This window comes from Salvelinus sp. IW2-2015, linkage group LG3 (genome assembly GCF_002910315.2).
Source record: "Salvelinus sp. IW2-2015 linkage group LG3, ASM291031v2, whole genome shotgun sequence".
Taxonomy (NCBI): Eukaryota; Metazoa; Chordata; class Actinopteri; order Salmoniformes; family Salmonidae; genus Salvelinus; species Salvelinus sp. IW2-2015.
Window position 1 is genome coordinate 27,700,996 of NC_036840.1, and position 24,998 is coordinate 27,725,993.

Here is a 24,998-nt window from a genome sequence, read left to right on the forward strand (position 1 = left end):
CATTGGGAACGAATGTACTTCTGGTGTACCAAAATGCAATGATGCTGTCAGTGTGTTCGAAGCGTCTGCAACGCAATCCTGCAAGGCAAACGCAGCGTTCATTGGGGATTCATGTACTTCTGGTGTACCAAAAATACAACGATGCTGTAGGTGTCAAGGCGTAGGTCTACCCCGGTCTATTATTTTTTTATGCATAGTTAACACTCCTATTGCATTGTAGGCTATATATTTGGTAATTGAGATTGTATTACTTGAATAATGTGAATAGTGATATCATGACTATATGGATTGATTATTGGTCTAAAATGGTAAGGTCCATGTTGAGGGTTCCCATCCTGTCTAAAACCTGTCATTCCTCTTCCAGATAGGGTAAGTTTGTCATACTGGATTCTTCAGGCGTGATTGAGGCCTGTGTTATTCAGAGCTCTGTTTTGAGTTGTTGATTGTTTTTCATTTATCTGAGTATCAAATTTTATTTGTCACATGCGGTGAATACAACAGATGTCGACCTTACCATGAAATGCTTAATTACAAGCCTTACCAACAAACAGTTAAGAAAATTAAGGGTTATTCTTGTCAATCAGGGGGGCTGTTTTCACTTTGGAAAACAATCGTGCCAAATGAAACGGCTCGTACTTGTTCTAGATCATACAATATGCATATTATTATTACTATTGGATAGAAAACACTCAGAAGTGTCTAAACTGTTTGAATATATTGTGAGTAAAAACAGAACTAATTTCAGCAAACTTCCATGCAGGAAGTGAAAATCTGAAAACGAGGCTCTGTTTCAGGCCTGCCTATTCAATTGCATTATATTTATCGATATGCATGCACTTCATACGCCTTCCACTAGATTCAACAGGCAGTGGAAGGTGGAATGGGGTGTCTAGCTTGATCTGAGGTCGAATGAGAGCTTTTGGAGTGGCAGGTCAGGAATTTTCTTTGTCTACCAAGGCGCGCAAAGTACCTCGACATTGTCTTCTGATAGCGTTCGGTTTACACGGCGAATATCTCCGGCTCTGATTTTATTTGATACATGTGATAATAACATCGTAAAGTAGGTTTTTTCAACCGAGTTTTATCAGTTTATTCAACGTTTATTGGGACTTTTGGAGTTTTCCGTTCTTTGCGTCGGAGAAGATAGGAACGTTATCAACCTTGGCTAGCATTGTGGCGCGAATTCGACAGAAGAAAAGCACATTCTAAAACCAAACAACGATTTATTCTGGACCTAGGACTCCTTGTACAAACATTCTGATGGAAGCTCAGCAAAAGTAAGAACAATTTATGATGTTATTTCGTATTTCTGTGGAAAATGTTGATTCCTATTCTCCGCCGTTTTGGTGAGCGCTGTCTCGTAATAACGCAAGCTGTATGTTATGGTAAAGTTATGTTTAAAAATCTAACACGGCGGTTGCATTAAGAACCAGTGTATCTTTCATTTGCCATACAACAAGTATTTTTATGTAAAGTTTATGATGAGTTCTTTGGTCAGATTAGGTGAGTGTCCAAAATAGCTCCGGACATTCTGGGGAAATGTTGCTACATATTCACAATGTATAACCACGGTTTGCAGCTCTAAATATGCACATTTTCGAACAAAACATACGTGTATTGTATAACCTGATGTTATAAGACTGTCATCTGATGAAGTTGTTCAAGGTTAGTGATTAATTTTATATCTTTTGCTGGTTTTTGCGAAAGCTATCTTTGCGGTGAATAAATGCGTTTTATGTGTTTGGCTATTGTGGTAAGCTAATATAATTCTATATTGTGTTTTCGCTGTAAAACACTTAAAAAATCGGAAATATTGCGTGGATTCACAAGATGTTTACTTTTCATTTGCTGTACACCATGTATTTTTCATAAATGTTTTATGATGAGTATTTATTTATTTCACGTTGCTCTCTGTAATTATTCTGGCTGCTTCGGTGCTATTTGTGATGGTAGCTGCAATGTAAAACTATGATTTATACCTCAAATATGCACATTTTTCGAACAAAACATAAATGTATTGTAAACATGTTATAAGACTGTCATCTGATGAAGTTGTTTCTTGGTTAGTGACTAATTATATCTCTATTTGGTCGGTTTTGTGATAGCTACCTATGCGGTAGAAACATGGTGAAAATATGCGGTTGAGTCTTTGGCTATTGTGGTTAGCTAATATAAATACATATTGTGTTTTCGCTGTAAAACATTTTAAAAATCGGAAATGATGGCTGGATTCACAAGATGTTTATCTTTCATTTGCTGTATTGGACTTGTGATTTCATGAAAATTATATTATATGATATCCCTGTCCCGTTAGGCTAGGCTATGCTAGTCAGCTTTTTTGATGAGGATGCTCCGGATCCGGGATGGGTATCACTGAAAGGTTATTAATTAAGAAAATATTTACTAAATAAAGTTAAAAATATATATATGTTTATATGTTTCCTGTCAATAGTCTACATCATGATTGTTTATTTTTGTTGTAAATATGTGTTACAGATATTTGCCACCTTTAGCTTCTCCACTAATAAAAGCCCTTACTCCGGACATTGCAAGGGGAACATCATGTCTGCCTCCTCACTGCACCTCCATTGTTACGGCCTTCCTGACACCAAAAGACTAACATAACACTGTGTGGACAGATCAATTTAGGCCTTTGTTCTCAGTGAGTCAGAATTTCATAATCAATTTGAAATGTAGTGTATCACTTGAAATGGCATGCCCTTGTTTAAAACTGTCAATTCAATGAATGTCGGAAGGAGATATAACATTGTTGATTATCAAACAAGCCATAAATATTGACAGGGATATTTCAGTCTTTTAAATATATTCAACAAATTCGTTCACATTTGCCATCAAAACAACATAGTTATTTGTCACGCCTGCTKCCGCTCTCTCTCCCTTGCGCTCGTGGGAGCCAGGCTACCCAGCATTACGCACTCCTGCCACCATCATTACGCACACCTGCTTCCCTCGTCACGCGCATCAGCGATTCATTGCACTCACCTGGACTCAATCACTTGTGTTATTTCCTTCCCTATATCTGTCTGTTCCCCAGCTCTGTTCCCCACTTCAGCATTAATTGTCGTATGTCTTTGTATTGCCCGGTTTTGACGCTGTTCCTGTCCTGTTCCATGTCTGTGCTAAATTAAATGTTCAACTCTCTGTACCTGCTTCTCATCATCAGCGTCAACAACAAATAATAAAAAATAAAAAAATTATACTGGACTGGAATGAGTGTTCAGCAAGGGTCATCGATGAGCAACATCGCTACAAGAGTTACACATACAATACAGTCTCACTTTAAATGAACAACTTTATAGAGCTTCTTTCTCTTTTTTTGGGCCAAACCGTTTTGCCACCCTTATGATACAGTTTCTCCATATTCTGTTACGCCCTGATCTGTTTCATCTGTCTTTGTGATTGTCTCCACCCTCCTCCAGGTGTCGCCCATCTTCCCCATTATCCCCTGTGTATTTATAACTGTGTTCTCTGTTTGTCTGTTGCCAGTTCGTCTTGTTTGTCAAGTCAACCAGCGTTTTTGTATCAGCTCCTGGTTTTCCACAGTCTCTCTTTTCTCGTCATCCTGGGTTTGACCCTTGCCTGTCTTGACTCTGAGCCCGCCTGCCTGACCACTCTGCCTGACCACTCTGCCTGCCCCTGAGCCTGCCTGTCGTCCTGTACCTTTGCCCCACCTCTGGATTACCGACCTCTGCCTGACCTGACCCTGCCTGCCGTCCTGTACCTTTGCCCCTGTTGCTGTAATAKACATTGTTACTTCGACACAGTCTGRATCTGGGTCTTARCTTTATCCTGTGTGAATTGAGATAATGTCGGACACTTTTTTGCTAAGTAGCTCTGAAGACAAAACCCATTTCCAATCCATTTTGCTCTGAAAACAGGACGTTCTTGTTCAGTCATGCATTTCCTGATTGCTAGACAGTTTAATGTATCAACCAATAGGAGGCCAAGACGAAAGTGGGGAATCATTGGATGAGCTGGTGTAACAGTTTTACATTTACGGCGTCCCCTCGCCCCGACCGGGCGCGAACCAGGGACCCTCTGCACACATCAACAACAGTCACCCACGAAGCATGTTTACCCATCGCTCCACACAAAGCCGCGGCCCTTGCAGAGCAAGGGGAACCACTACTTCAAGGTTTCAGAGCAAGTGACGTCACCGACTGAAAGGCTGCTAGCGCGCACCACCGCTAACTAGCTACCATTTCACATGGTTACATTACCCCCCTTTCGACTCCTCCTTTTCCGCAGCAACCAGTGATCCGGTCACGGCACAATGTAACAGTTTACTTTACGGCGGTCCCTCGCCCCGACCCGGGCGCGAACCAGGGACCCTCTGCACACATCAACAACAGTCCACCACAAAGCATCGTAACCATCGCTCCACAAAAGCCACCCTTGCAGAGCAAGGAACCACTACTTCAAGGTTTCAGAGCAAGTGACGTCACCGACTGAAAGGCTGCTAGCGCGCACCACCGCTACAGCTAGCCATTTCACATCGGTTACATACCCCTTTCGACCGTCCTCCTTTTCCCAGCAACCAAGTTGATCCGGGTCACGCACCCAAGAACAGTTTACTTTACGCGTCCCTCGCCCGACCCGGCGAACCAGGGACCCTCATGCACACAAATCAATAAACAGTCCACCCACGAAGCATCGTACCCCATCGCTCCACAAAAGCCGCCCCTTGCAGAGCAAGGGGAACCACTACTTCAAGGTTTCAGAGCAAGTGACGTCACCGACTGAAAGGCTGCTAGCGCGCACCACCGCTACCTAGCTAGCCATTTCACATCGGTTACACTGGCAGATTTGACAAGAGACAGTTCCCATTCTTCCCAATATGTGAGATGATGGCAGTTATTTCCTCAGCAATTAGATAGGATTTCTGAAATAATAATGGCTATTATGTGCCATGATGATATAGACACAAATTAACCAACCTGCATTAGACAATGCCAATGATGTAGATACCAATGTCAAGGTGTGCACATTCTGCACTGCGTCAAGATAGTGCTATCCCACTGAGCTAAAGCCTAGGCATTACCTCAGGGAGCTAACACATATTTTCAGGTCTCAAGCAAGTAACCACCTCAAATTCAACCACGCTATCTACATAGTTGAGCTGCTGCCCTGATCAGTGGAACAACAGTACACAAATGCCTCCCCTATTCATAAAASATACATACAAGTGTTTAATTATATTGCTAGCCTACATTTCAATAAGTGGGAATGCATGATTCTAGTTCAAATTCAAGTTTTATTAATACCCACATAGATGGATGAATTAACAAATGAATGAATTAACAAATCGATAGATGAATGAATGAACAATCTTCATGTTCCCACAAGGACACCAAAATTTAACAGGCAAAAAGGGACTGTGTCCCCACGGCATTTGATACATTCAACTTTGAGTAACACCTCTCTCTCTCTCTCATATCAACATTTTATAAGCTTGGCACATCTGGGTCTGAAATGGAGCACAGGACACAGACGGACACAGACAGAAGATCTAAACAGCATGCCGTGTACTTTCCAAGGTGTCTGCTGAGCATAAATGCTTTAGTTTTTTCACATTGCGATCACATAATGCCCCTACATTTGCATGCTCATCTGCACTTGGCCAATTCATGTCATTTGTACTTTGTTCGCACGTCCCTGAAATTGGAATTTGTGTGTGTGTGTGTGTGTGTGTGTGCGTGTGCGTGTGTGTGTGTGTGTGTGTGTGTGTGTGTGTGTGTGTGTGTGTGTGTGTGTGTGTGTGTGTGTGAGAGAGAGAGAGAGAGAGCAAGAGACGGAGAGAATTGACAATAGTGCCGGAAGAGCACTAGCAAATGCAGCATTGGCTCTAGATGCAGCTATACGTTGAATGATTTGAGATAATAGTAAATACCAACGGTAAACATTACGTTTTAGTACTATACAATCATTAGTGTCTATAATTTAAGGGCTCTTGTCTTTATTGATAGGCATATGTACTGAAGTTTATTGGGAAACTATTCTGCACCAAGTTGAATAGGTTATAGGACCCCTACTTTGCCAGTAATCAGAATAGCAGAGGAGATCAGCACTTCACAATGTGAAGAACAGACAGAAAGATAAAGAGCTGTTATCTATGTTTTGACAAATGGTTAAGAGTGGGGACCCTGGTTTAACATTCCTGCAAGTGACCATTTCTTCAAGCATTGGTGTTACCTGAAACATTGTGAAAGCCTGTGTTAAGTTACATTGTATTGCATATCCCCCAATATATCCATTACAATATTTATGCATTTTTAAAATGTATTTTATTTACCTAGGCAAGTCAGTTAAGAACAAATTCTTATGTACAATGACGGCGTACCCCGGCCAAACCCTAACTGAGCCCGAGTGCATGCAATTGCAGACATGCCTGTTGCAATACCCCAAAAATCCCCAATCACGTCTTTCTGCGTGTAACCTAATGTAGCAGGCGTAAAATAAACTAGTCTGAGTGCAATACATGAGATTARCTTTAGTACAGCAGGCTGCACTTTAGTCCAAGTTGTCACAGTATCCACCAAGCGGCGCTTGTGATCTCCCAATAAACCTCGGCCATCTCTACCATAGACTGTCTCAAGCTCAACTCTCGGTGCGGCTATTGCTGCAAATGTATGTAGAAGATCGAGTTACAAGTACGCCCCATCTTTAAACTCTGTCTATGCGCAGTTAGCCGAAGGACAACGGGACAGGCAATATACGGCTTATGTCAGCCGGCAGACAAGGGTCAACGCCTATGTAAGTTTCCTTCGTCCCTAAAACAGGAATTTCAATTAATTTGACTATATAAAAGTTAATAGGCTAGGCTAATTGTTTTGGATACAAATGTAAAACTGAATTCCGAGTTCGGATTTGTGAGCAACATGTTGCTATTGTAAAGGCTACATTCTCAGCCGCTGGCTCAGTACATGTTTCGACGGTATCTGTATTATTTTACACAGCCTATGATATTATACGTTTATAGTTTTGTGAGAATGTTTCAAGCACTTTGGGTGGTTTCATTTGTTGTCACAACATTATCCAACTTTTCTGTTTTATCTGATAACGTCGGAAACCTGTTGATTCAGTGTCCTGAAGAAGAGATGGAGAAGAAGGAGGAGTTGAGAAAAGCGGATTGTATTCCTTGCCTTCTCAGTAGCCGAGACTAGCTTCAAAATAATACAATTTAAATTCATTAACAGACACGTATACAAACACATTTAAGTTTGAAAAAATAATACTTGAGTGAGCGAAGAACGAAAACTATGCTATAGCGGGTTTGTGATTATGAATATGGGCTATGGCTTGCAAAACATACATCGAGAAACCGTTATCCATTCGCGCGTCTCGGCTAGGGCTATGCTATTTGTTTGTCCAAACCTTGTGAAAGGCCCTTCGTGAAACTTTAAGTTGTTTTCATTTTGGTTTCAAATTAGTTTTTATATTGGGAGACAAAAAATGCTATTGTCTGTAAAAAAGGGTATTGACATTTCCTGTTGTGAATCCTACTGATGATGACATTCGAAAGGGCTATTCAGCATATACACCTGCACCTAACGTTAATTATTAGGCTAATATGGGATTTAAACAAATGAAAAAAGGTGCCAACAAAAATTTGAGATCATCCCTCATACCGCTTCTTATTGATCATGGATGAATGCAATTAAGGGGAAAAAATCTAGCTATGTCCTATGGCTGGAGTGGGTATGACTAGATTACAACTACAGAGCATTTGGTGAGACGGTTTACTGTAGTCCATGAATATGCAATATTCATCTTCCAGGATTTGTACATGATTGTATCTCGATGTATAAAAAGTGTCCCAATATAAAATGAAACATCTGTCAGAACATTGACTTCATCTCCATCACTTAATCTTTCAGTTTTAAACGTTATCATTCCTGTGCTTGGTATGGTAACACAAATCATTTATTCCTGAATGTGTTAATGAATACTTGATTTACAGTAACTGAGAAGTGATATATGGCTATTGGTTAGGCTACTGAACACAGAAGCAGAACACCTGCCTGTTATAGGCCTAATATGTATAGTAAATGGCTTTGCTAAGGCCACACAGATGCCTGACGGTGACATACATGTCACAAAGCCATRGCCAATGTCAATTAAGGCCCCAGGAATGGCAATTGGCAGATGTTAATCCCTGAATAAGAGCATTAGTTCAAATACAAATACAAAGTCCCCAACAAACTACATATGCCTAGTAAAGACCCTGCTTATTGTTGTGTAGCAGCTCTTCGGGCTAATGTTCCTCTCGACTCAGTAAGGCCAGCAGGCTAGTCTTTTTTTTTCTTTTTTTTCTTCATTTTATTGGTATGTAACTGTTATGAAAGTTGTATTGTCAATTTGGTTTGGTATTTAAACGCCACTTTAAACGTGTACATGACACTGCAACAAAATTTCCCCATGGGGACAATAAAGTCAGTAAGTAAGTAAGTAGTGTAGCAGCTCTCCTCTGAAGAAGTAAAAAAATACTCCAGGTAAAAATGGGTACTTTATATAATGTCATCTGAATGTATGAAAATTCAGATTGGGCTGCTGAGATATTTTAAAGATCTACTGTCAGTCAGTATGAAAACACTGTCCTGAGTGTACTTGGATATAAACGTTGAATAAGTAAGTAGCTTATGTGATAATGAGTGATAAAAGTAGCATTGTAGCAGCACTCGTCATGGTTTTATGTTGATGTCATATTCATTTGGAGGGTGTGTAACACAGATATGGGTATTTTGCAGGCCTTGACTACACTCTGGTTGATGGGCAGCTATCACATCTACCGGGAATAAAAGACATGATTGAGACAATGGGTAAGAGATCAGTCAATTTGTGATATGTCAAAGTTAGAAATGTGTTGATTGATAATGTTGTCGGTTATGTGCAAGGTCTCACCAGATGAAAAGAGCGAGAGGTGGTACTGTAATGTTTCGATGAAGAGAGTGCATTTGATTGATGTTATTATGTATTTAGGTAATATGTTACTCCCTAACTCTCCATCTCCCATCCAAACAGAAAGAATCCTGACTTGGCCTCTGTTATTGTAAAATCCCCCTATGTCACTAACAAACTCAGAGTCTGAGGAGAATCCTTGTTATGAATGCTCAAACACTCAGCTAAGAAAACTAAAACAAAGTACTCCAAAAGGTACAAGCCGTTAACAGAGAAATGTGTCTGTCGAGACTCATGTATTTTTGGTTTGTTTACTMTCTCTGCTCAGTGAGGTACATGTGTAGGATCTGAATTTGACCTATATTGTCACAGCAAAATAAAGTTTAGTCCATAATGTTGCTTGATCGGTGGTTAGGCTATTAGCTGTACAAAAGTAGGCTATGTGAAAAGTCTAATATTGTTAATATAACCGTGTGTTAGTATGGGTTTTCAGTCGCGAAGCTCATCTGCATTTCCTGCGGTGCAGAAAAATTCTGAGCAACAAAAGAGTGATCAAATTAAGGTTCTACATCTGTAGGCTAGCTCTCAGAATGAACAGTGCTTTGGAACTTGTGCACGCGCTATTAGGTGTTAGTCACAGTCCGCGGTCCTCTGAAATTGGCCCGTCCTCCTGGACCAGAGGACGTCAAACCCATCCTTGCTCTGAGGAGGCAAGAGAAGCAAGAGAGGCGAGTAGGCTTGAGTTGTTTGATTGTGGAGCTTATGCAGAGTCCAGCAAGCAAACTGTGGAAGGCCTTTTTTCTCTGGTTGCCCATTCCGGGTCTGAGTCTCTCTGCCAAGCCAAAGCTAACAGTGAATCATTGTTAATCATTGTTGAATTTTTTCTTTCTTCCAGTGCAAATCAAATTTCAAATCCAGTACATTTTCATTTGTCACATGCTTCGTAACCAACAAGTGTGGACTAACAGTAAAATGCTTACTTACAGGCCCTTCCCAACAGGGCAAAGAGAAAGAAAATAAAGAAATAATAGAAAAGTAAAACACGTAATAATAAAAGCAATAATAGATACATAATGAGTAATGATAACTTGACTATATACAAGGGGTAGCATGCAGGGGTATGATGATGTAGATATGTACATATAACTAGGCATAAAGTCACAGATAGTAAAAAGTAGCAGCAGCGTATGTGATGAGTCAAAAAAGTTAGTACAAAAAGGGTCAATGAAGATTGTCCAGGTAGCTATTTGGTTAACTATTTAACAGTCTTATGGCTTGGGTGTAGAAGCTGTTCAGGGTCCTGTTGGTTCCAGACTTGGTGCATCAGTACCGCTTGCTATGCAGTAGCAGGGAGAACAATCTATGACTTGGGTGGCTGGAGTTGGACAATTTTTAGGGCCTTCCTCTGAGACCGCCTGGTATAGAGGTCCTGGATGGCAGGGAGCTAGGCCCTGCCATCCAGGGCTGTACGTACTACCCTCTGTAGCACCTTGCGGTCGGATGTCAAGTAGTTGCCATACCAAGCATTAATGCAGCCAGTGCGGATGTTGCCTGTAATCCATGTCTTCTGGTTGGGATATGTACATACGGTCACTGTGGGGACGACGTTGTTGATGCACTTATTAATGAAGCTGGCGACTGATGTGGTAAACACCTCAATGCCATCGGATGAGTCCCGGAACATATTCCAGTCTGTGCTAGTGAAACAATTCTGTAGCTTAGCATTAGCTTCCTCGGACCACTTCCATATTGAGCGCATCACTGATACTTCCTGTCTGAGTTTTTGCTTGTAAGCAGGAATCAGGAAGATAAGAGTTATGGTCAGATTTGCCAAATGGAGGGCGAGGGAGAGCTTTGTATGCATCTGTGTGTGTGGAGTAAAGGTGATATAAAGCAAAGCTCATAGCTACGTGATTCTCATATTCTAAACTGTTGAACAGCGGTCGACCTTAGCTAAGCCTTGGATGGTTGACGTGTGATTTATTTTCTCCTCTCTCTCTCTCTCTCTTTTCTCCCCAATGAATCATTCACATAGCTAATATACATTTTTATTTTATTTCACCTTTATTTAACCAGCCTAGGCAAGTTGAGAACAAGTTCTCATTTACAATTGCGACCTGGCCAAGATAAAGCAAAGCAGTTCGACACATACAACAACACAGAGTTACACATGGAGTAAAACAAACATACAGTCAATAATACAGTAGAAAAATAAGTCTATATACAATGTGAGCAAATGAGGTGAGATAAGGGAGGTAAAGGCAAAAAAAGGCCATGGTGGCGAGGTAAATACAATATAGCAAGTAAAACACTGGAATGGTAGATTTGCAGTGGAAGAATGTGCAAAGTAGAAATAMAAATAATGGGGTGCAAAGGYGRAAAATAAATAAATAAATACAGTAGGGGAAGAGGTAGTTGTTTSGGCTAAATTATAGATMGGCTATGTACAGGTYCAGTAATCTGTGAGCTGCTCTGACAGCTGGTGCTGAAAGCTAGTGAGGGAGATAAGTGTTTCCAGTTTCAGAGATTTTTGTAGTTCGTTCAAGTCATTGGCAGCAGAGAACTGGAAGGAYAGGTGGCCAAAGGAGAAATTGGCTTTGGGGGTGACCAGAGAGATATACCTGCTGGAGCGCGTGCTACATGTTGGTGCTGCTATGGTGACCAGCGAGCTGAGAAAAGGGGGACTTTACCTAGCAGGATCTTGTAGATGACCTGGAGCCAGTGGGTTTGGCGACGAGTATGAAGCGAGGGCCAGCCAACGAGAGCGTACAGGTCGCAGTGGTGGGTAGTATACGGGGCTTTGGTGACAAAACGGATGGCACTGTGATAGACTGCATCCAATTTATTGAGTAGAGTATTGGAGGCTATTTTGTAAATGACATCGCCGAAGTCGAGGATCGGTAGGATGGTCAGTTTGACGAGAGTATGTTTGGCAGCATGAGTGAAGGATGCTTTGATGCGAAATAGGAAGCCGATTCTATATTTAACTTTGGATTGGAGATGTTTGATGTGAGTTTGGAAGGAGAGTTTACAGTCTAACCAGACACCTAGGTATTTGTAGTTGTCCACATATTCTAAGTCAGAACCGTCCAGAGTAGTGATGCTGGACGGGCGGGCAGGTGCAGGCAGCGATCGGTTGAAGAGCATGCATTTAGTTTTACTTGTATTTAAGAGCAGTTGGAGGCCACGGAAGGAGAGTTGTATGGCATTGAAGCTCGTCTGGAGGGTTGTTAACACAGTGTCCAAAGAAGGGCCAGAAGTATACAGAATGGTGTCGTCTGCGTAGAGGTGGATCAGAGACTCACCAGCAGCAAGAGCGACATCATTGATGTATACAGAGAAGAGAGTCGGCCCAAGAATTGAACCCTGTGGCACCCCCATAGAGACTGCCAGAGGCCCGGACAACAGGCCCTCTGATTTGACACACTGAACTCTGTCTGAGAAGTAGTTGGTGAACCAGGCGAGGCAATCATTTGAAAAACCAAGGCTATTGAGTCTGCCAATGAGGATGTGGTAATTGACAGAGTCGAAAGCCTTGGCCAGGTCAATGAATACGGCTGCACAGTATTGTTTCTTATCGATGGCGGTTAAGATATCGTTTAGGACCTTGAGCGTGGCTGAGGTGCACCCATGACCAGCTCTGAAACCAGATTGCATAGCGGAGAAGGTGCGGTGGGATTCGAAATGGTCAGTAATCTGTTTGTTGACTTGGCTTTCGAAGACCTTAGAAAGGCAGGGTAGGATAGATATAGGTCTGTAGCAGTTTGGGTCAAGAGTGTCCCCCCCTTTGAAGAGGGGGATGACCTCAGCTGCTTTCCAATCTTTGGGAATCTCAGATGACACGAGAGGTTGAACAGGCTAGTAATAGGGGTTGCAACAATTTCGGCAGATCATTTTAGAAAGAAAGGGTCCAGATTGTCTAGCTCAGCTGATTTGTAGGGGTCCAGATTTTGCAGCTCTTTCAGAACATCAGCTGACTGGATTTGGGAGAAGGAGAAATGGGGAAGGCTTGGGCGAGTTGCTGTGGGGGGTGCAGTGCTGTTGACCGGGGTAGGGGTAGCCAGGTGGAAAGCATGGCCAGCCGTAGAAAAATGCTTTTTGAAATTCTCAATTATAGTGGATTTATTGGTGGTGACAGAGTTTCCTATCCTCAGTGCAGTGGGCAGCTGGGAGGAGGTGCTCTTATTATCCATGGACTTTACAGTGTCCCAGAACTTTTTTGAGTTTGTGTTGCAGGAAGCAAATTTCTGCTTGAAAAAGCCAGCCTTGGCTTTTCTAACTGCCTGTGTATATTGGTTTCTAACTTCCCTGAAAAGTTACATATCATGGGGGCTGTTCGATGCTAATGCAGAACGCCACAGGATGTTTTTGTGTTGGTTAAGGGCAGTCAGGTCTGGAGAGAACCAAGGGCTATATCTGTTCCTGGTTCTAAATTTCTTGAATGGGGCATGCTTATTTAAGATGGTGAGGCTGGCATTTAAAAAAAATAACCAGGCATCCTCTACTGATGGGATGAGGTCAAAATCCTTCCAGGATACCCGGGCCAGGTCGATTAGAAAGGCCTGCTCGCTGAAGTGTTTCAGGGAGCGTTTGACAGTGATGCGTGGAGGTCGTTTGACCGCTGACCCATTACGGATGCAGGCGATGAGGCAGTGGTTGCTGAGATCTTGGTTGAAAACAGCAGAGGTGTATTTAGAGGGCAAGTTGGTTAGGATGATATCTATGAGTGTGCCCGTGTTTACGGGTTTGGGGTGGCACCTGGTAGGTTCATTGATAATTTGTGTGAGATTGAGGGCATCAAGCTTAGATTGTAGGATGCCTGGGGTGTTAAGCATGTCCCAGTTTAGGTCACCTAGCAGCACGAGCTCTGAAGATAGATGGGGGGCAATCAGTTCACATATGGTGTCCAGATCACAGCTGGGAGCAGAGGGTGGTCTATAGCAGGCGGAAACGGTGAGAGACTTGTTTTTAGAGAGGTGGATTTTTAAAAGTAGAAGTTCAAATTGCTTGGGTACAGACCTGGATAGTAGGACAGAACTCTGCAGGCTATCTCTGCAGTAGATTGCAACACCGCCCCCTTTGGCCGTTCTATCTTGTCTGAAAATGTTGTAGTTCGGGATGGAGATTTCAGAGTTTTTGGTGGTCTTCCTAAGACAGGATTCAGACACGGCTAGGACATCCGGGTTGGCAGAGTGTGCTAAAGCAGTGAATAAAACAAACTTAGGGAGGAGGCTTCTAATGTTAACATGCATGAAACCAAGGCTATTACAGTTACAGAAGTCATCAAAAGAGAGCGCCTGGGGAATAGGAGTGGAGCTCGGCACTGCAGGGCCTGGATTCACCTCTACATCACCAGAGGAGGAGTAGGATAAGGGTACGGCTAAAAGCTATGAGAATTGGTCGTCTAGGACGTCCGGAACAGAGAGTAAAAGGAGCAGGTTTCTGGGGGCGATAAAATAGCTTCAAGGTATAATGTACAGAGAAAAGTATGGTAGGATGTGAATACAGTGGAGGTAAACCTAGGCATTAAGTGATGATGAGAGGGATATTGTCTCTAAAAACATAATTGAAACCAGGTGATGTCATCGCATGTGTGGGTGGTGGAACTGAAAGGTCGGATAAGGTATAATGAGCAGTGCTAGAGGCTCTACAGTGAAATAAGCCAGTAAACACTAACCAGAACAGCAATGGACAAGGCATATTGACATTAAGGAGAGGCATGCTTAGCCGAGTGATCATAAGGGTCCAGTGAGTAGTGAGGTTGGTTGGGGTCACGGCGATTCAGACAGCTAGCCGGGCCATGGGTAGCAAGCTGGCAGAAGATGGAGGTCTGTTTTTAGCCACCTTGTGCGTTTCCGTCGGTAGATTAGTGGAGTTCCGTGTGGTAGAGGGGACCAATCCAATTGGCAAAATAGTTATAGTTATAGTGGCCCAAGAAAATTGTCCGATAGACCTATTCAGATAAAGATGAAAACGTTAGAAGTCTGCCATGGACTTCACATTCTCAGCAATAAAACCTGAATAAACACTGACAACAAATTAGGAACACTTGGATTAAACTCACATAATGTTTTAGAGTAGCTGAAGGGGGCATGTCAATCTCCTATCTAACTATACTCAACTTATGAACAATTTCAAAACACTTGTGATCAGCKTGCCTGTTCATACTGATAGCTATCCCCCTGCCGCCTCTCTCTTCCCCTTTTCTCCACATGGCTCCCGCCCCATGCTGTCACTGAACTATGCGATGCTTTTCAGATACCCAGCGTGCCTTGCAGGCAGTGGAGCGGCTCCAGGCCAAGCTGAAGGAGCGGGGGGAGGTCCCCACCGAGGAGAAGCTAAGCCTGCTCAAGTCGGTGCTCCAGAGCCCCCTGTTCCACCAGATTCTGGCCCTGCAGAAGTCTGTCCAGCTCCTCAAAGACCAGGTGGGTAAGACCAGGTCTCTCTTGGGGGTTGGGAAATAGGATCACTAAGTTCACAAAGCAGGATCACTCAGGGTCAGTTAAGTAACTTTGATGAACAATATAAGATATAGATCTTGATTTTCTGGTTTAATGTCAGGAAACCTAAACTTGGGTTGTTGGACGTGGCGAGTCAATTTAAATGTCAACTGGGCTGTTTTATCCAAATTGTGGATATGGATATGGATATGGGTTAAAGGGTTCACCCAAATTACAAAATTACATATGACAGCAATCCATGCTTTGGTTTTGTTTTTGTAATTTGGGTGAACTATCCCTTTAAGAATGATGTTTAGGGTAGCCATCATTCTAACCCTTACAGGGGTTATAAACATGACGCAATAAAGTAAACAGACTTAACCTCATCCCGTCTCTTGTTTCGACTCCCTAACCGAGTCTTTAAGTTTTAGTCCACATTGTAGATACATTGTAGATGTAGATACATTGTAGATGTGTTAAAGGCATAGCGGCAGACCCAGCTTGTCTTTTTGCAAATAATTCACTGCCTATTCACTAGCTTAAATGTGCAATTTTAAGTTCAGGATTGACCAAGTATGGTCTTTGCTGCAACAGTATTATTATGTCTAGGAGTTAGAATTAAGGAAATTACTACTACTTATTTCAGTCTTGATTTAGTCTGCGTTGAATCCATCAAATGATTCTCTGTTTTGGCTTGCCTCCAGACAGACATAGCTTTTTGTCTTCTCTCAAATCATGTATTACTGTGGGCATATTGCAGTCAGAGTTCATCTGGGCACTTTTAATAAGGTTATATAAGCAGACACAGCCAGCCAAAGCCAAAAGGCCTCCTTGACTTATCCAGGACCCATAAGAAATTGAGATTTTTTTTACCCAAGAAAGAGCTCTTGTTAGGTCACTGTGGATGTATGCGAATGGGCCCGGGTAAGTGCTTGAGACAGAGAGAGAAAGTATGTGAGCTATGCAGTGGGAGGCAAAGATGCTGCTACAGCTTGTATTTTTTTCACCCCTGAAGGAATTTAGATTATAAAATCCTTGCAGACATTTTTTTGTGTGCTGGTGCTTTATAGTTTATTTCAGCAGTGTCACATTCTTATGCACAAGGTAACAACCCAATCCACACAGTATAGCATGGTTAACGGTGTTTGTGTGGCATGCTAATCTACTGCTCTTCCACCCTAATGTTTTCAAGCTAAAATAAATGTGCAATGGAGTCTATGTTTATAGATAAAGCGAATCACAGAAAACAACATWAAAAAAAACATGAAATCATTTAAATTCAAATTAGTGGAACAGAGATTAAGCTGAGTGCTTGAGGTACAAAGAGACGTTTCCGGCTTCATTGGGCGAAACCAATTTGCAGGAAAGACGCAGTTAGTGTTTTTGGTGTCAGTCGAAACCTAAACCCACATACAGTCTGTGTGCTCCAGCCAGTAGGGCCTGAACGGTCGGTGTCGCTATGGCGACAGGGCTTGCTCGCAGAAGAGAGAGGCCGCCACCATGTCAAGTGGGGCAGAAACAATTTCTTAAATGTGCAAGAACCAAACTGGAACTTTAATCCTCTTAGCTCGGCTGGCTAACATAGCTTGTGAATGGGACAGCAACTTGGGCGCTATGCTAATTTAGCCTAGACTACAGGGGTTTTCTGTTTACAAAGGCTTAAACCTCACTATATAGGTAACTGGCTGGATGATATGTCAGCTAGTGTGTCAACAATGCTTCTTCAATATGCTAAGCACACAATTACAAGTTCAAAAGGGCAACTGAGGATGCTATATTTCAAACAAAGTGCTTATGAAGCGTTAGCTATACATCGCTAGTCCTTGTGGATCACATTCAAACTAATCATGAGCAAACATTAGAGCCAACAAGCAAATGATATTCAAAAATAGGGTTTTACACAGTGTCTAATTCATATAATCCATTAGTCACAGAAACACAGTGGTTGCAGCCCCTTTAACGAATAGCATATCAAGGCATCCAGATGGCTATGATGGAAATATTGCATTGGAAGCAGAGTCATTGTTGGATCAGCTAAAAAGCTATTATCCCTGAAGGATTAGACTACTATAGATCCAGCTAATCATGGTTGGGTAACGAGCTGGCCCGCCTCTGACGCTCCTAGGCTCCTAGACTTAGTTAGATTTAGGGAATTCACAAAATTAGCCTCMGTTTATTTTAACAGCAGTGATGGCAGGGTTTTGGTTAGAACTTGATTGGATCAGCTTGTGTAGCCTCATTTAGGATATTTAGGATATTAGTTCTACTCAATGCAATGCATGTAACAGAATGTGACATGTAAACATGGTTTGTGTTGATATTACGGTTGCACATTTTGGGGAATATTCAGAGGTGGAAACTTTCCGTGGGAACTAACGGAAATATATTGGAATTAACGGGAATATATGGGAATTAACGGAAAAATATGCAGATTAATATTAATACCATTTAAATGTAGATGTTTTTTGCATTGTATATATTTACCCTGTCAAATGGAGACAGAAACATAAACCTTTTACCTTCATTTCGTAAGTAGACATAATTGCAAATGATTAAATCCTTCCAATAGAAATTAAATGAGTTGACTTTTCACATGGGATGATTTCACTGAACAACAAAAGAAAGGGAATATTGAATGATCTCCAATGAAACTAAATATTTGGTTGTCTTCCTCTCAGGCTTCATGTCTTCTCCCTGGACCTCCTCAATGTCCACCTCTTGAACATCAGACTCTGAGGCCCCATCTTAACTGTCACTTTCCAACCTTGTCGAGGATGTCTCAAAAGGCCTCAAATTTGCCCGGATGGCCACCAAATTTTCAACCCTTGTATTGGTCAGCCTGTTGCGTGTGTGTTCCCAAACAAGGACCAGTTGCGCTCTGAGGCAGCTGATGTTGGTGGGATTTGGAGGATGATGGAGGCAACAGGGGAAAGAGCCTCAGATCCACAAAGCCCCTTCCACCAGGTGGCTGATGAGATATGTTGGCACGATTGCCATATTGCATCTCCATCCCAAAGCCCTTGCTTGGAAGTGTACTTCACCAGACTGCCAAGAACCTTTCCCTAATCCAGGCCAAGGTGGCGAGACACGGGAGTGATGACACCATAGGCCTTGTTGATCTCTGCATTAGACAGGATGCTCTTGCCAGGAGTCCAACATGTACGCTGCAGCGTGTATGGGCTTCAGGCAGAAGTATTCACGCTTTTTGATGTATTTCAGAACTGCAGTTTCCTCTGCTTGGAGCAACAGTGAAGTGGGCACGGCAGTAAGGATTTCTTCTGCAAGCATGGCATTGTCTCCCTCAATCCGTGCAATGGCTACTGCTATATGTTTCAGGAGTTTCAGGCTGCTTACCACTCTCTCCCAAAATACATCATCCAGGAGGATCCTCTTGATGGGGAGAGACTTGGGTCAGACTTTCTTGGAGAGACTCCTTCCCCTCCAGGAGACTGTCAAACATGATGACAACACCACCCCAACTGGTGTTGCTGGGCAGCTTCAATGTGGTGCTCTTATTCTTCTCACTTTGCTTGGTGAGGTAGATTGCTACTATGACTTGATGACCCTTCACATACCTAACCATTTCCTTGCCTCTCTTGTAGAGTGTATCCTTTGTTTTCAGTGCCATGATGTCCTTGAGGAGCAGATTCAATGCATGAGCAGAACAGCCATGGGTATGATGTGAGGGTAAGACTCCTCCACTTTAGACCAAGCAGCCTTCATGTTCGCAGCATTGTCTGTCACCAGTGCAAATACCTTCTGTGGTCCAAGGTCATTGATGACTGCGTTCAGCTCATTTGTAATGTAGAGACCGATGTGTCTGTTGTCCCTTGTGTCTGTGCTCTTGTAGAATACTGGTTGAGGGCTGGAGATGATGTAGTTAATTATTCCTTGCCCACGAACATTCGACCACCCATCAGAGATGATTGCAATACAGTCTGCTTTCTCTATGATTTGCTTGACCTTCACTTGAACTCTGTTGAACTCTGCATCCAGAAAATGAGTAGATAAGCATGTCTGGTTGGAGGGGTGTATGCTGGGCAAAGAACATTCAGAAATTCTTCCAATACACATTGCCTGTGAGCATCAGAGATGAACCAGTTGCATACATAACTCGAGCAGGACATTCATCAGCATTTCTCTGACTACGCTCCTCCATTGAGTCAACAAAAACTTCTGATTCCAGGAGGACCATGAGCTGTTGCTATCGATAAGGTGTCTGATTCATAATTTTCACCTCGAATAGAAGTAGAGGGACTTTTGTCAGAGGTTGCTTGTTGTGAGCGCTGAGGGAACTTTATGCACTTGGCCAGATGACCCTGAATCTTTGTTGCATTCTTCACATATGATTTAGCACAGTATTTGCAAATGTACACAGTTTTTCCTTCTATGTTAGCTGCAGTGAAATGGCTCCACACATCAGATAGTGCCCGTGGCATTTTCCTGTAAAGATTAGGAAAAAATTTGTCAAAACCCCCAAATATAATTCCATGTACAAATAAATAGTTAAGCAGTTAGATTAAACAACTCCTTTGTAAGATAAATATTTCAAAATGAAACATGTATGGAAACAGGTGAATTAACACTCCTCAGTTAGAAGGCTCAAGCAAGCTAAAACCCACATGGTAGCAAAAACTACCTAGGAGAAATAGTTAACAAGTTAGAAATTATTTAAACACACTTTGCTGTGGGCAACTATTTACTAGTTAACAAAAAATCATGTATGTCATATAAAATATTCACCCCACCCAGTATTGTAATCTAAATTTACCAGAAAGCATTTAGTCCTTGGCCCAGAAAGTGTAGGAGTGTGGGCTCAATAGCATCTCATTAGTGTGCAAGATCTTCAGAATCAGCTGTACATGTGATGGAAGAGTGCACTGCACATGTGATGGAAGAATGCACTGTGCATGCAGAGGGTTGCAATTCGATTGAATTGGGGATAGTTTAACATAAATATGCCACAATACCTAGAATTGCCTTATGTGTATCCCACAAAAAAGGTTCACTGTTATAAGCTAACTTTTTAAAAATGAATTTAAGCAAAATTCCCCAAATTCCAGGGCTTAACTTCCTATGGAAAATTTCCGGAAATTTACCGGAACGTTTCCAACCCTTTGCAACCCTAGTTGATATATCCCAAAATAGAACTGTAATTTTTTGGATTAAGTCTGTTTCTGGCTAGATGTATAATTCCTACTGTCACTTGGTTACAGTGTGTGATAATCAAACAACTGCCACAAATTCAAACTATTACAGCCACAGTTTTTAGCAGCTGATGTCTTTCATACAGAATTTACACAGTTTACACAGTTCAAGATTGCCTATATCAAAATGTTGCACAACCCTGCGGTCTCGAATGCATCCCTTGTTGACTGTATTTCCATGAATGGTTTCAGGATGGTGTCACAACAACATTTGGCGATGACCTGAGTGAATGCTACACAACAGCCCATGCCAATGGCAGCCATCTTGCCAACCCAGAATCCTCCACTGGTACACAGATCAATGGGAAGCCGTCTCCTGAGGAGTTTGAGCACATCATTCGCTCCATGGCTCAGGTAAAGAAAACCAAAAATTGTGTTTAATTGTCACGTACACCAGATAGGTGCGGTGAAATGTGTTGTTTTAGAAGTACAGTGCCCCTGGAGCAAATTAGGGTTAAGTGGCTTGCTCAAGGGCACATCGACAGATTTTTCACCTTGTCCGCTCTGGTATTCGAACCAGCAACTTTTCAGTTACTGACCCAATGCTGTAATGCTGGACATACACTACACGATTTCGCCACGAATTTGCCACATTTTTGCCATCCCAGACTAATTTTCATGAAGGGAAGGAAATCCTATGAGCTTGGGCTAGGATCAGTACGTCGGGACTCGCGTAGTTTGAGTGGGTCAAGGATGCACTGTACCATTCTCCAGACTCCTGTCGGAGGTCCAGATAATTTTCTGACATTTTGGTTTTGCGTCTTGTAGTATTAGCAGTCCTACGACGCGATTGGACAAGGACTACTGCCAAAAGCCAGTGAGCACTCAGCATGTGAGACCAAAACAATGATGGAGAAGAGAAAAGCAACAACAACACGCAGGTTATCACTAGTTGCCACAGCCACAGAGTCAAAATTGGCTATATCGTAAAAATCAATGATAACTTGATTTAATTTAAGTTTAGGCACAAGGTTTGCAGTGTGGTTAAGGTTAGATTTGAAATCAGATTTTAAGAAGATACATTTTAGAAATAGGTGGGGTTTAGCCATAATTATGACTTTGTGGATGTGGTAACTAGTGACGACCCAACACGCACCGTGTGGACCAAGGTAATGGAGACAGATTGGTGGCGCTGTGGAGAGAATGCAGCTTCCTTTTTAATAATAAAAGTTTTCACCTCCAATTCCCTCTGTAGAATATACGTCCATGTTGTATTGGTCTGCCAAACCATTTGTGGGTCCATATTCTGTGCCTCAGTTTCTTTTTTTATGTTTCTGCACATAATAATGTGCACATTTATAAACCAGCTCGCTGTTTGTATGTCGGCGTTTTCTTCCTACGACAATCAACGCAGGGCAGGATCAACTAGGGAATAAACGTGTAATGTGTGTGCAAGTCGTCCAGGTCCTGAGGCAGCAAAGCATACCAAACCATCACACTACCACCACCATGCTTCATCGTTGGTATGAGGTTCTTACTGTGGAGTGTTTGGTTTTCACCATGCATAATGGGACCCTTGTCATCCAAAAAGTTCACTCAAGTTTGCCAAAAAGCACCTGGAAGCACCTGGATGATCATCAAGACTCTTGGAAGAATGTTCTATGGACAGATTATTCAAAAGTATAACTTTTTGGGCGACAAGTCATCCAGGACCTATATCAGAGAATACTACAGGAGAATGTCAGGCCATCCGTCTGTGAGCTGAAGTTGAAGTGCAGCTGGGTCATGCAGCAAGACAATGATCCAAAAGACACAATCAAGTCTACGTGAAAAGGGCTGAAAATAAACAATTTGGAATGGACTAGTCCAGACCTAATCTCAATTGAGATGTTGTGGCAGGACTTGAAACGATCAGTTCATGCTTGAAAACCCACAAATGTCGCTAAGTTATAGCAGTTCTGCATGGAAGAGTGGGCCAAAATTCCTCCACAGCAACTTGAGAGACTGATCAACAACTACAGGAAGTGTTTAGTTTCAGTCATTGCAGCTAAAGGTGGTACAACCAGTTATTGAGTGTAAGGGGGCAATTCCTTTTTCACACAGGGACATTGGGTGTTGTATAACTTTGTTCATGAAATAAATTAAATAAGTATGTAATTGTTGTGTTATTTGTTCACTCAGGTTCCCTTTATCTAATATTAGGTTTTGGTTGAAGATCTGATAACATTCCGTATCAAAAATATGCGAACGTTGAGGCAAATACTTTTTCACAGCACTGTATATTTTCTCGAGGCTGCAATTATTAAGAGGCACATATTTCGTTATAAAGTTTTTGTTTCTAATCTGACTTGACTTTTGCACAAATGCTGGCGGTTGGTACTATTTCTGTAGAAATATCTCCAGAAATATCTCTTGATAATCATAAGCAAGGCTGGTTACACTCACAGTCAAGCTAGCTAAATATTCAAAGACATTCCAAGACAAGTGCACGCTACACTACACACTCTTGAGTGACTTCAAATAGACTTCAGAGGAGAGAGTATGTCTTTGATGCTGTTGTGAGAGGGGGTAAGGGGAGTGCTAATGCTGAGTGTGTGCACCCGTGGGTTTGTGTGTTTGTGTCTAGGGGCGCTACGTGACACACATGGAGCTGGTGAAGCCGCTGTCTGGGGGCCTAGGCTTCAGCGTGGTTGGTCTGAGGAGTGAGAACCGCGGGGAGCTGGGCATCTTCGTCCAGGAGATCCAGCCCGGGAGCGTGGCCCACTGGTATMGGAAAGTTAATAAGGGTCATCCCCAGCGGATAGATCTGGTTGAAATGATGTCATTATAACCAGAAACTCAGTTTTGGCCCAGTTTTTTCCCAGTTTTGGCCACTAGGTCAACAGTTGATTATCTAATGTGTTAGTATCTCCCCAAAACCATAGTTGGTGACTAATGACCCATGTCTTTTTCGACCGGCATCTTTTTTATACAGTGAGATTATTCACAGTTCTAAGACTTTCTTGCCCATCAGAAAATCAGCTGTTGACAATCTACTATTCAAGAATGGACTTTGTTACACTGAGGCCACATCCTCATGAACTATGTTTGACCAGAGTACATTACATGTTTCCCCCCCAAAATACATGTTTTATCTCAAAGCAGTTTACCAATATAAATAATAAACAAATCAATGAGCATCATCCTGTTCCCACAGCGATGGGAATCTGAAGGAGACAGACCAGATCTTGGCCATAAACGGTCAGCCCCTGGACCAGACAGTGACCCACCAGCAGGCCATAGGCATCCTGCAGAGAGCGTCTGAGCGTGTGCAGCTTACTGTGGCCAGAGGACCCATCCCTCAGCTGGCCAGCCCCGTGGTGTCCCGTACGCCCTCCGCTGCCAGCACCCTGTCTGCCCACTCCAGCGCGGTGAGGGGAGTGCACACACAGAGGCCTGTGGAAGCATACACATACATAAACACACTAGCACACACTCACGTTCTGTACATATGCACAAACATGAACACATTCACATTCTGTACACACACACACACACTATGGTGTCCCACATTCCCAGGGAAGCTAGTGTCATGCATGACCACTCTAGTGTGATGAGGAACAAACAGAAACAAATCCACCCCTCATAAACAGACAGTTGTATAATGTTAGCTCACTGGGGAACACACACACACCACAATATTCAAATTCTGTCTTTGAGCACTTACTTAGACATGCTTTGTTGACTACAATTTTTTTTTTTTTTACCTCCCATTTTGGGCTGGATGTGTCAATGTGTAGTTCATACATGCATAATCTATGAGCAAAATTACTGTCTTACGTCAAACGAAATCCCTCTTTTGAAAGCGACTGTGTTTCTGGAAGCTCTGCTGCGCCATTTCCCCTTCATTTTCCCCCGTGTGGGCCATCCCCTTAGCAATTTGAGTTCAACCAATGAGCTTCAGCCTCTTGCCACTTGAGTGACAGCTAGCAAGAGGCACATGATGCACACACAGCAGAGCGCGAGAGAGAGAGGGCAATGACGTGGTGCACATATCTGCACATATGTGACGTAGTACGCAATTTTCGGGGACCACTTTTGGGTCGTGAGCGCTACGTTCAGAACTACTGGCTAAAATGTATACAATAGTACCAGAGAATCTCTTTAACTTATTCATTTTAGTTCCTAGTAGAGCAAAGGGACTGAAGAGTGTATCTCCATTGTGGTCCTTGTTGTTCTTTCCTTGCAGGTGGTTTCTGGAATGATGTTGCTTCATTTCCTATTCATTAGTCCTTGTTGTTCAAACCTCTCGTTTGCCCTGAGGGTTACACCCTATATATAGTATGCATCCTGGAATTAATGTTTATTATTTAATTTTTTTGTGAAAATTTGACCCCCTTTTCTCCACAATTTCCGTGGTATCCAATCGCTAGTAATTACTATCTTGTCTCATCGCTACAACTCCCGTACGGGCTCGGGAGAGACGAAGGTCGAAAGCCATGCGTCCTCCGAA

The 24,998-nt window shown here is 42.4% G+C and overlaps 1 protein-coding gene across 1 annotated transcript in view; it reads left to right on the forward strand.

Annotated features, from left to right (window-relative positions):
* Positions 1 to 6,674: 6,674 nt before the first annotated feature.
* Positions 6,675 to 24,998, forward strand: part of LOC111954104 (multiple PDZ domain protein-like) — a 73,715-nt gene continuing 55,391 nt past the window's right edge. Inside the window, 6 exon segments of the mRNA XM_070435819.1 lie at positions 6,675 to 6,774; positions 8,769 to 8,840; positions 15,178 to 15,344; positions 20,759 to 20,920; positions 23,133 to 23,272; positions 23,703 to 23,916. Of these exon segments, the coding sequence (XP_070291920.1) occupies positions 8,825 to 8,840; positions 15,178 to 15,344; positions 20,759 to 20,920; positions 23,133 to 23,272; positions 23,703 to 23,916 (699 nt within the window). The 5' untranslated portion in view covers positions 6,675 to 6,774; positions 8,769 to 8,824.